The sequence below is a fragment of the Dichotomopilus funicola genome (genome assembly GCF_033296635.1).
Source record: "Dichotomopilus funicola strain CBS 141.50 unplaced genomic scaffold C8A04scaffold_31, whole genome shotgun sequence".
Classification (NCBI taxonomy): Eukaryota; Fungi; Ascomycota; class Sordariomycetes; order Sordariales; family Chaetomiaceae; genus Dichotomopilus; species Dichotomopilus funicola.
The window spans coordinates 141,715-153,681 of NW_026944052.1; the positions used below are offsets into that span (position 1 = coordinate 141,715).

Here is an 11,967-nt window from a genome sequence, read left to right on the forward strand (position 1 = left end):
AAATGATCAAATGGGTGGATGAACGAACTGGTCTAACTAACTGTTTTATATTTGTTTTTGTATATTTTATTGACGGGTGCTGGAATACCGTATTCGTGTCGTTCAACCGCCGCGGGGGGTATGTTATGGTTATGGCTGTGGAGGGCGAGGGCGGTACGGGCAAATGGAAGGGCGTTATCGCTGTTTTTAACTGTATGCGTTATGTCCAACTGTTTTGTTTAGGTAGGTGGATGTGAATCGGCGCGGGACAGCGGCTGAGGATGAAGAACATGAGGAAGCTCTTTGTAATCTAAGATGGGGAATTTCCTTGGTACGGCTTTGAGATCATACGCGCGAGTTCAACAACAGCGAGGTATGGGAAATTGAGTCTATATGGTTACTCACGGAGTTACTTACTCCCGGTGTGTTGATATCTTGTCGGGTTGATTACTCTGCACATGTTAGGAAATGCTGCTACTCGGACCGAAACTATCAGGCCCGTCTGTCTTTGAAACCCTAAGCGCGAGTTTGGAGTCGGACTACCAAAAGCTGTCACCATACGACTGGGTATTACAGCTCATCAGGTATGTACAATACCCCCCTGAGGAAGGCCCCGTCCGGCCGCGCGATCATGAAAAGAGCCGCAGACGTGACAGTTATCATGGATTGTTGGCGCTACGAGATATCAACGGCCGAGGAAGTTAGTATGCGGCTCAAGTTAAAGGTGGAGATGACCTTGAGAGTAGCAGATCTTTTCGCGTTGCTCCTCGAACGACGCTTGACGACATCCCTCGTAACAATAGTTTGAGACCTGATAATACCGCCTCCGGAAAAGCGATAAAAGGTAGAAATATTCGTTATCGTGATACCGATTTGACTAAGTCCGAACCGAACTACTTACACATCAATGGCTTCTGGCCACGGTTTCAGGCGTCGTCGATCTGCTTCGTACTACTGCCTTCCTTCGTGTAACCACCCGCGTGTAGTCGCCGTTTTCCTCTTCCCAAAAGCAATGTACTTTCTCTTAGGATTTGAGTTAGGTATCATTCACCCACCTTTGCGGCCCCTCGTCTATATCATTACTACAGTATGTAGAAGTTGAGGCAAGGTCCTCCGTGGGGTTGGCGGTTATTCCGGAGTCTCCTCTCCGGCTGATTCACACCAATGTCACCAAGCAAACTCGTGAAACACCAAAACCGTTCACGCACAAGGCGAAATTGGCCTCAATCCAAAAACAACCGCGCCGTTGCCACTGTATTTCCGCGCATAGCCTCCTTGCTGCACGGGCTTTTCCCAATGCGAAAAGACCGAACTCGCCAATTGGGGTCGCTGGACGCGGGTACCTAGCCTCGCATGGCCCGCAGCGGCACTGCCCGCTGTTGATCCTTCTAGGACTTTATGCGCCCACATACTACAGGTGTAGGCACCCGAATAAAACAAGAAAAAAAGGTAACATTTAGAAATCAAGCTTTCGCCAAGTTTTGAAAAGATGTGAACCTCAAAATGGTTCGGTTCCCTTAAAGAACCAACATCAACGGAGCGCAGACAAGGAGCGAGCGCATCAACAACACTTAGGTACGCCTCAAACCTACCAAAATGTCGTCTCCATGGAGCGAGCCCCTCGGCTCTCTCACGACGCTAGCCATGGACAACACCACCACCATCCTCCCTCGCTCCTCAAGCTGCCAGCTATCCCCCGCAGGGAGCGCATTCGCCGCCATCATCTCCGCCTTCGTCGGTTCCGTCATCAACGGCGTGACCAACGGCTGGTTCGTGGCTTTCATGACCGGCTGGATCGCCTGGCTCGCCATCTTTCGGGTCCTCCTAGCCGGTCTTTACATGCTATACCGCTCCGTGACCGATTCCTGGGGCCCGGGGCTGGGCCCGGGGTCGTCGGCCGGTGCGAATACGGCGGAGATGACCGGGTATGAAGGAGGTAGCAGTGGAAACGCACCACCAAGCTACCACCGCGTCTTCGCCCACGACGTCGAGAACGGCAACCCCCAACCACACAACGCGTGGCAGCCCATCCCCGATCTCCACACCATGCAGGCGGAACAGGCCCAGCAGTACAAAGCCAACCTCAAAGCCAACCTCTGGCCCAAAGCAGCCCTCGTCCGCTTACACCGACCCCAACCCCTCGCCACGGCACATCCCGGCATGAAGACCACCGGCCCCTTCCCCAACACCATCACCGACCTCGACCGCAACGTCACCGTGCTCGGCTGGTTCAGTCTAGCCTATACCGCCATCTGGGCGCCCATCACCCAGATTCTCTTCCTGCTCGCGCAGTACTCGCGGCACGACAACGGCGGGGCAAAGTTGGTCAAGGGACTGACCGTGGCTGTGTCGGCGCTGCCGTTGGGTGTGGACTGCCGGGTGCGGTATGCCGATGCGATGCCGTGGTCGTGGGCGAGACGGAGCGTGAATCTTGTGACGGCGTTGAGTGCGTTGTTGCAGGGTGCGATTTGCGCGGTGTTGTTGGTGACGGGGGTGATGGATTTGTTGAACCCGCCTGAGAAGGAGGAGGATCCTAACGATCCCTGGGCTGGGTTTCCGTCGTCTAGTCAGCCGACTATACCGGTGCCGGCGGTGGTGGTGCCGTATCTGGTGTTTGCGGTGATTTGGATGCTGGCGAGTTTTGCGATGCTGCCTATGAAGGATGGGGGGAGGATGGGGGCCGGGAAGAAGCATTGGGCGGGGTATATTTTAGATGTGGGTATGGGGTTGTTTGCGGGCGTGTTCTTGGCCGCGCCGGCGTTTGCGTTGATGTCCAACGCAACGTTTGCGACTGACTCGAGTGGGTGGGGTGATCTCCAAGAGTATCTCTCGTGTGAGAAAGATGTTTGGAGGAGGTTTGCAGCTGTGGTGCCCTAAGACGGGATGCTGAGATACCTAAAGGTCTTGACGTCCAGCTAGTAGCAAGCAATCAGTTTGATTTTACAATCGTCGCTGTACTGGGTTTGAAATTCGATGCATCGAAAGGTGAAGTCGGGGGTATCATGGTTATCCCTTATGGACTCATCCCGTTGCTGAAGAGCGTATTCCCAACCGGCCGCTCGGCCACTGGGAAATATCGAAGCTGCCGCCATATTTCACATCTTTTCATTCACAAGTTTCCGACGCCTTCTGGAGTTCCCCAACACTCTCTGTTCCTGGAGCGAAGTCTTCGGTCGTTTAATCCTGAATCTCAACTTGAAAGGAACTTGGGAGGAAGCCGCAGCTCAGGAAGACGCGATCCCAGTGGAGCCCAAGCCCTAATCCCGCCGGACCAATCACATCCCATACACAGATACCCCACTTCCAATCCGCGCCCCACTCTCCAAACTGCCATAAAAAAACTTTCGCCGACCGAAACCTTCTTCTCTTTTCCTTTTCTCTCCTCATCAGCAACGTCAAAGGAAACAGGCGGCCCCGACCCTTCCCGGTGACTACACCGCCACGTGAAGTCGTTTTTGGGAATTCGAGGTCGTCCTGTTTCTTTTGGCGTTGTTGACTGGCGGCTCCACATCGTGGCTTGCTGAGGGTTATTCCTGTTCTTCCATGAGTCTCCTTCCGTTCCCGGCCTCCAAAAGCAACGTCCTTTTCGGCGCGTCTTTGACTGCCTCTCCCTTTACTATAGCCGCGGGCGTCGACTCCCGAGACCCGTGGCCGTGGGGTAGTCTCGACATTTCTTTGTATAGCATTGGCAGACTTGATGGGGTTTCATGCCCTTTCAAGTTACTACTGTAGAAAACCCTGTGATGATGGGAATTGGTTTGATCCGGTCAACCGCCGGTCAATCACCTGTGTATCACTATCCTCTGTCCTTTACGGAGGCTACGTAATTTATATCAATCGCTGGCGAAAGTACCGCGACACCAAAAACCTAAAACTATGGCGGTTCTCGGTTGGACTTGTGTCGCATTCTCTTCGAATGCCCGCAGTCACTCTTTGCAAAAGTGACATCGCATCCGCACAAGGTAAACAAATGTCACTGGCCAAAAGAAGAATTGATATCACAGGGCAAACATCATGTCCATTGATCATACTACCAGGCTTCCGCCCGGCCAGGTCTGACTATGCTACCAATAACGAATGCCCCATGTGGCCAGAGAATGACCCCCAGGCCCTTTTCCATTCCCCCGTCAGGCGAAGAAAGGCTCAGTAGATGCGCTTGGGAGGCGACATGGTAGCCTTGATGGTAAGGCTACCAACGTTCTGCCAGCCCTTCTTGAGCAGGGAAACCAGGTAGTTGATGGCCAACATGATGTTGGCAATCAGCTGGTCGGGTGTCATGCCGACGTTGCCGACGGCGACACCCATGCACAGCACCTTCTTCAGCTGGAACTTGACGGTCGACTTGACCTCGGTAATCTTGGCGCTGAGGTCGTCGGCGTGCGAGACGGGGGTGGGGAACTTGCCGGCTGCGGACTGGTTAGTCTTCCGACTAGACAACAAATAGCACGTCTTAGGAGACGAGGGGAGAGGAGTTGTCACATACCCTTGGACAGACCAGGACCCAGCAGACGGGGAATCTGCTTGATCAGGGTGTCGGAGGCGACAAAGGCATCGTACTTGCGAGCCAGCTTCTTGATGAGCTTCTTGTTCTTGTTGAGCTTCTTCAAGTCGTCGGCGCTCATGGCATCGACACCGCCGTGCTTGGCACGGTCGATATCGTGCTGGTCACCCAGAATGCAGATGCTCATGTTCGGGCGGGGGACCGAGGGCAGCTTGACGGTGCCCGAGAAACGCTTGTCACGCTGGGGGTCATAGTTCTTCAGGCCGATCTGGAGCCTTTGTCACAGTTGTTAGCTTTTATGTGCTTTGGATTCCACTTGATCTCGGTCGCTCGGGGGTGGACATACTCGACGGTCTCCAGGAAGTTGCGCTTCTTCGTCTCGTTGCTGTACTCGAGGAGCTCAGCGACGTTCTGACGCACACCGGCTGTAAAATGGTCAGTTTCGAGGTTGCGGCGTCGATTGTGGAAGCGGGGAGTTCGTACCGACGGTAATCTTAGACATCTTGACCGTCTTCCAGTAGAATTTCTTCTATAGGTGAGGTTTATTGCGTCGTGACGAAAAGTTGCAGGTTGGTTGATCCCAAGAATTGAATTTGCGGGTTCCCGGGTCCTTTTTTTCAGTGCGGGAATGGTGGGGGATTGTGGACAGACGCTAGTCCCAAAACAGCTGGCCGCTCTTGTGGCGCAAATGGCGACAGCTGGCTGCCAGCTGCCTCTTTAATCGCTTTCTCGTGACCACATCCCCCTTTCACCAAATTGATGCCGCCGAGGTCACCTCTCAAGCCATCATAGCTTGAGAATATGGGCCTCATATGAAACCCAGAACTGAGAACCTCCTTGTAAGACTAGTGGTCAAAACGATCTCAAGAAACTGCAGAATATCAATCCAGTGACAGATCGAAGTCAAGAGGTCTAGGTGATATTAATGGACCGGATTATTTCCTAAAAGCTGGAATGACACCCGTTGAATGCCAATATTTTTGAGCAAAGCTACCCGATAAACACCACAACCGTCTCAAAATCACCAAGCATCTCTTTTCTTGACCGGGATCCCCAAATCCGACCTGACTACACCATTCCCGTTACTCCCACATCCAGGCACCTTCTCTAGCGCTTCGTGGGATGGTACACCACCTCTTGTGTTCAACCCGAAATGCAGGCATTCCGGCCCGTCCACCACCGGAAGTAATTGTGAGGGCCCATGTTTATCCCCTCTTGTTGGTAGCCGTAACCTAAAATTCTCCGGAATTAATGAACGTCGTCGGGGACATGCTTGTCTCCAAAATAGCCATATCCGCTATCTCCGAATAGCTCGTGGTCGTCCGGGCCAGTGGGGTGGTAGCCTCTTACCTGGGTCAAAAGGGGCACCTTCAATCTCAACCGGTGTCGTATCGCTTGGTTTCGTTGGTTTAGTTTCGCAAACCGGGAGTGGCTTCTTGCTTAACATTGCCGGTCTGGTCATGATTCCTGACGCCATACTGAAGTTATTCAGGGCCAGTTAACAGAAAAGGAGAACATAAGCCGAATCATAGTCTGGATTCAAACCTGGGCCATCAACCCTCCCATCGTATTTGAACTTATAGTCTCCGTCCACCCAACCCACCATTTTGCCCTGATGATATCACGGGAGAAGTCTTGAGACCAAGACGATGTCCCCCACGCGACATGTTTCGCAGAACCAAGGAGGCACCTAACACAAACCGCCGCTGTCCGACCCCAACCCTAAACACACAAAAGGGGATCCAGTTGGCGGCGCCTAATCATCGCGGATCCTTCAAATCTCTCCACACAAACTTTCCGACTGAAAGAATCCGAAACTGTTGCCTGGCGAGGTGTGCAGACCGCCATTACGACTGGCTTAGCACGGCATACAAGGAGTACGACGATACCATACGAACATAAACAACAAAGCTTGTAGAATAGTTCGCCCAAATCGGACTATCGACTGATCCCATTACGACACAGTGGCGCAGCTTGAACCTAGAATAGGCAGAGACAGGTCAAGAACGGTGTTCGTGAACCGCGAGCCGACTCAAACGGGGTTCACACTCAACATTAGATATCAAGAGTTTGCTCACGGCAAACATTACTGCATCGCCGCCACGACCATGGCCGAACTGAATACGTAATACGTATCTCGCTCCCATTCACGATGCTGATTCATGACATCAAGGTCCCCCTCTGTTTACACCTCCCGAGCCGCCAGTTATTAGCTCAGCCCTGCTCATCAAGCACGGGGAAGCTAAGAGGAGGATGGAAACTAAGAGCAAGGGCAGAACCAAAAAGGCCCTCCAGCTACGTACACCCCAACGATTTGAGACAACCGTCTTGATCACGCGAGGGGAAACTTGGGATCTCACTCAGATACTACCAACTTAGACACAACCCGTGGAACTCTGTTATCCCCGCCGACGAGAAGCAAGATGCTTCACAAGTGACACGTTGCGCTCACACGATCTGTAAACAGCCGCCAGGGACACCGTCAATGTTGACACTGACACATCTGGACGACGGAGGCGAAATGTGGGATCCATTCATGTCCTCCTGCAGCGTCTTGGCCCCGCGCCATATCCTTCCCATCACGGGTAATACGCCGATACAACACAATGTTTGTGTATTAAAAGTTGCAATGTCTGGCGAGTCTCGTCACCCAAAAGCCCAGAACCATCAAAGGCCAGGTTTTGGGTCCCCACGGGGAAAAAGTGACGAAATCATGACCAGAAGGTTCGTCTAGCACGCAATATGACCGATGGCGAGTAGAGCAAGTAATCATAACCGGTTGATTTATGGTGCGAAAAAGTGTAAGGAGAGAAAAAAAGGAAGAAGGTTCGTTTCCAAGCGGAGCCGCTGATGAGGAAGGTTTGTCGAGTGGGTCCACTGCCGGCGCGTCTCGGGCCGGCGAATGGTGCACGGGCCACGGAAAATTTGGGTCCCTTGGTCGCCAAAATAAAATCGCAGGCAGGAAGAATTTCTCTTCTCGACAACAACAAAAAAAAGGTCTCTCCGGAAGCGAAAGCAAAGTGTGCAACACCACCCCGAGCTCTGGTCCGAACGACGTCGACGTTTTCCAATTGTAGTTCCGTCAGTGCCAAACGGAGTACGATTGATGGATTCTTTTTCATCTAGGAACAACACCTCGGGCTCCAGGGCGGTGCTCACACACTTTGCTTTTCCCTTCAACATCTTCGCGGCTGAGCAGCTTCAGCAGCTTCTCACTTCCGAGACCGCGAAGAGAGAGAGACATCTCTTTTTTTCTTGTTTTCAGCGAAACAAAACAAAAACCACAATTTGCCTGCCTCTGTGCTCCTCCCGTGCGCAATAGGTTAACTTGATATATCGTTCGCAGTGGAAGAACAACCCCACGGCCTAGACAGCCAGTCCTATCCACCCTGCTGCCGGGCGTACTTTTGTACGGTAGCGGGACTAAAACGGACACACATGCCTCCTACATATGTGTATCTTTTGAGAAAATAGAAATGGAAACATTGCAATTGCCGTTGCATTCATTGTTGCGGAGTGAACTCGTTTATCATCGACTTGTCATATCAACATGTCCTGTTTGCTCCATGGGTATGTCTCTATGCTACGCTTCATCTGCGGTTTTCATTACACACATCACATCAAACATCTCTTCCCCCACATAAGATTGTAACGTTGCAACGCCAAAAAGAGCAAAAGAAACAACAAAAAACCACCGAGAATATGTCCAAGAAAATCGTCACATAATCAACTCTTAACCCCATCCCACGTCTTCGTATCAAAGACCCTTCCCATCAAAGATGTACCTCTCGTCGGTGAAAGAGAGGAGGAACTTGGCGACCAGACGGCCAGTGTAGTTGTACGACATATTGCGAGGGTGGAGGTCCTCGGCGCTGGGCAGAATCGGGTCGGCCGTCAGGTAGTCCAGTTCAGACCCTATTTCGCTGGTTAGCCTTACCCTGACACGAGGAGAGGAGGAGAGTAGAGTAACTGGATAAGGAAAGAAAGAAAGAAAAAAACTCACAATCATCATCAATAAACCGCCTCAACTTGCGCACCATCGCAGCCGCCTCGTTCTCCAGCTCCCCCAGCTCAAAGCACGTATCATCCATAATGGGATTAAAGCTCCGCGCCGCCGCATCCCTCGAATGCGTCTGATAGATCTGATGAAACTGAAACGCAAACTGCTTAAACGGCATATTCTCAATCTCCCGATTCACACCCAACACAAACGACCGCTGCCACGCCGGCGCATACTGATGCATCAGATTGATCTGGTTGTCAGAAATAACAAACAAATCCGCCGCCGTCTCCACCGACTCCATAAACAAACACAACACCAAAAACGACGCCAAACACGGCGCCCACTCCCGCCGCAGTTTCGGCTTCAGCGACTTGCTGAAGTTATCAAACAGCAACTGCATCTCCCGACACAGCATCTCGTCCACGACCGCTTTAATCTGCCGGTTCAGCACGCGGGGGGTAACCCACGGCACGCCCTGGGGTACAAGCCCCGTGGGACAGAGGTCGACGACGTTTTTGGCGGTCAGGCAGAGATGGCGGGTCATGACGAAGTGCATGGCGTAGATGGAGAGCGCGCGGCGGACCATGGGGACGTCGCAGCGCATGGCGTAGTCGTGGACGATGCGGAGGACGCGACGGGGGAGGTCGGTGTGTTGCGGTGCTGGGGTGACGAGTTCGGCGAAATGGGGCTCGTCGACCATCGCTTGGACGTATTCGCGTACGCGGCGTTTGAGTTCGGCTTTTTGTCCGTCGCTTCCTCCGGAAGTGCTCTCTTTGCCGCTGCCGTCTGAGGAGGAGGAGGATGACGAACCCATCTCCAGCCCGATCGGTGCAGCCCCGCGCGAAGCGAGATCCATCCCGTTCCTCCCCAGCTGCGCATGCCAATGCTGCAGGACATCGGCGGTCCGCGCGGTGAAGAACTTAGCCTTGATCTCCAACACCGTTTTGGCGCCAAACCCAACGCCTGACACCAACTCAACCGTACACGGCACCTCAACTCCACCCACCCGGAAACTCTCCACGCTCCCTTCCACAAACTTGGCCACCTCCTCCCGGCGCAGATGTCCACGGATAAAACCAGGGAACAGCACCGGCGTAAAATCGCCAAACTGCCAGCACACGACCTGGGGCACAGAGCCCGCAAGCCGGACACAGTTACGGCAGGGGCGCTCCTTGTCGCAGCGGACTTTGCGGGCGTGGCAGCTGAAGCAGGCGCCCATGCGGCGGACGACGAGGGCGGACTGCTTGGTGTCGGTGGCGAGGGGGCCCTTGCGGCCGCGCTGGGTTGGGCCGCGGGAGAGGGCGTCGAGGCACTCGAAGGGGTTGAGGTTGGGTTGGGTGGAGGAGTTGTGGGAGATGGAGGAGGGGGTGACGATGAGGAATTTGGAGGTGGCGCTGCTGGCGCTGGTGGAGGCTGAGCCTGATGCGGAGGTCGGAGATGGGTTGGGGGCGGAGGTTTGGGCTTTGCGCTTCTGGACGCGGTTGCCGGTGTTGAGTTTGCGGGTGGTCGGGATCGGTTTTGGCGCGGAGGTAGCGGCTGCTGAGACGGCGGGGGATCTGCGGCGATCGGGGAGGCCGGGCTCGAACTTGATCTGTGTCGGTGAGCGCGGGCTAGCGGTGGCTGGAGGGCTGGCGGAGGCCGACTGCAGAGATGGCGAGTAGGTGTGGTGAGAGTGGTGAGATGGGGAGCGCGAGACAAAGCTCGGGTCTTCCATGACGAAGACGTGGGAGCTCTCGCTGGGTGGCGGTCTTGGGTGGTTGATCTGCTGCACTGTGTATTGCGCGGTGTGCTGCTGCGTGGTGTACTCCCTGGGGTGGTGCACTGGTGCTGCTGATGCGGTTACATCTTGGTTGGCCCACGTATTGACATAATCCCAGCTTGATATCCCGACGTTCGCTTGTGGGTTAGGAAAGCCGATGGCGGTCCGCTGCTGCTGCTGCCGGGGTGGTGAGTCCTCCAGGATACTGGCGGAAGAAAACGGGTTAAACACGGCATCGAAATCACCGCCTGTACACTCGCAAGTCAGTTTTCTGTTTCGCAAACGACACCAAGTTGAAAAACGAATCTCGTAAAACGCACTCTCACTGCCAAACTGATCCAGCACCAGATCCGGCGGCCCCTGCGCCGAAGTCATAAACCCCAGCCCCTGACCTCCCATCCCCTGGAAAAGGTTCACGTCCTCAAACTGAGCCCCATTCCCCGTCTGGTCCAACGTCGCCGAGTAAGGACTCATCTGGCCGCTGAGAGGTGACCCCAGCGCCGCCGGCGACGGCTGCAGTTCCACGAGCTGGCCATCTCCCATGACAACCCATGAACTCCCCAGGCTGTTCGCTGGGCTGGACAGGAGCCCCATGGACCCCGTGCTGGGGTTGCTGATGGTCGTCCAAACGCCCTCGTCCGGATCGCCTGTGCCGTCGGGGTGTTGTGGGAACTCAAATTCGAAGCCCGAAAGGGGCGACGTGCCCGATGTGACGGATGCCGATGCCATTGTGATGTGTGTGTGCGTGTGTGCGTGTGTGTGTGATGTGTCTTACCGAGCTTCCCGCCCGGTGTGCTGTTTTGCCGTTTATTCCGTCAGACCGTTGTTGTACTGTGTCTATCGCTTGTCTCTCGTCTTGGAGTTTGCGTCGTAGTTGTCTCTCTCCAGTCTGCCGTCAACCGTGGATGTGTATTTTGAGCGCAACCCGAATTGCCCTTTTGTCGTCCCCTCGGTCAGGGCTGGCGAAACGTCACGCGAAGGGGGGGTGAGTGTTTGCGCAAGTTCGTCCGGTCTCACAAGAGCGCTCGTGTTCGCTCCGGCTCGATTTCAGCAGTGCCCGATTTACCACAATCAAACCAAAAACCCAGCAACAATAACGATAGAGCGATATTTGAATAATAAACGACGGAAAACAAGTGAAACCTCGCCGTCGACACCCTGCGGGGCGCAAGGTTGATCTTAACGCTGCGAGCGCCTCTCTACCCCCATGCTCAGCCTCGAAAGGGGCTAAACCTGAACGAGCGACCGACTGAATACCAGTGAGAGAGCAGGCGGGCAAAACGTGCAAGAGACAGGGGTCTCTCTCTCTATGGTAGTCGTGGTTCGCCCCTTCTTGGCGGAAGCTAAACCCGATTGGATCACCGAGGCCACTCTGTCGGGCCGCTCAGCAGCCTGCTGTGTACCTTTGTACACCGAGGGGTTCCGAAAGAGGATGCGCAGTTGAAGGTATAAAAGAGGCTTCGGCTTCCTGCTCGGTGACGAGCCGAGCGAGATCAAGTTTGTTTGGAGTTGGCTGCCAATCGGGTGTTGAGTGACTACTGTCTGTGAAACAGCTCAATCGTGAGCCTGTTTCTCGTTTGGTGGAGGATTTTGTGTCGAATATAAATTGTCGAGTTCAGCGACCGGATTTTACACTCGGCATCCAACACGTCATCCGCCAGGCCAACTCACTTATACTACGACAAACAGCAAGCAAAAAGAGTCCAAAACATCCGGGAAAACATA

General features: G+C 54.1%; 3 protein-coding genes across 3 annotated transcripts; 1 reads left to right on the top strand and 2 right to left on the bottom strand.

The window, feature by feature from the left end:
* Window positions 1–1,575: 1,575 nt before the first annotated feature.
* On the top strand, window positions 1,576–2,856 carry C8A04DRAFT_28642 (uncharacterized protein; the record flags this gene model as incomplete). The annotated part of the gene is made up of 1 exon (XM_062780721.1): window positions 1,576–2,856. One exon carries the CDS (start codon window positions 1,576–1,578, stop codon window positions 2,854–2,856), a length of 1,281 nt encoding a protein of 426 aa, XP_062637021.1.
* A 1,266-nt stretch (window positions 2,857–4,122) lies between these two features.
* Window positions 4,123–4,982, bottom strand: C8A04DRAFT_37266 (60S ribosomal protein L10A; the record flags this gene model as incomplete). Its single annotated transcript, XM_062783821.1, has 4 exons — window positions 4,123–4,385; window positions 4,463–4,755; window positions 4,827–4,905; window positions 4,964–4,982. 4 exons carry the CDS (start codon window positions 4,980–4,982, stop codon window positions 4,123–4,125), a joined length of 654 nt encoding a protein of 217 aa, XP_062637022.1.
* Window positions 4,983–8,237: 3,255 nt separating this feature from the next.
* On the bottom strand, window positions 8,238–10,971 carry C8A04DRAFT_37267 (uncharacterized protein; the record flags this gene model as incomplete). The annotated part of the gene is made up of 3 exons (XM_062783822.1): window positions 8,238–8,418; window positions 8,480–10,490; window positions 10,563–10,971. 3 exons carry the CDS (start codon window positions 10,969–10,971, stop codon window positions 8,238–8,240), a joined length of 2,601 nt encoding a protein of 866 aa, XP_062637023.1.
* Window positions 10,972–11,967: the final 996 nt, after the last annotated feature.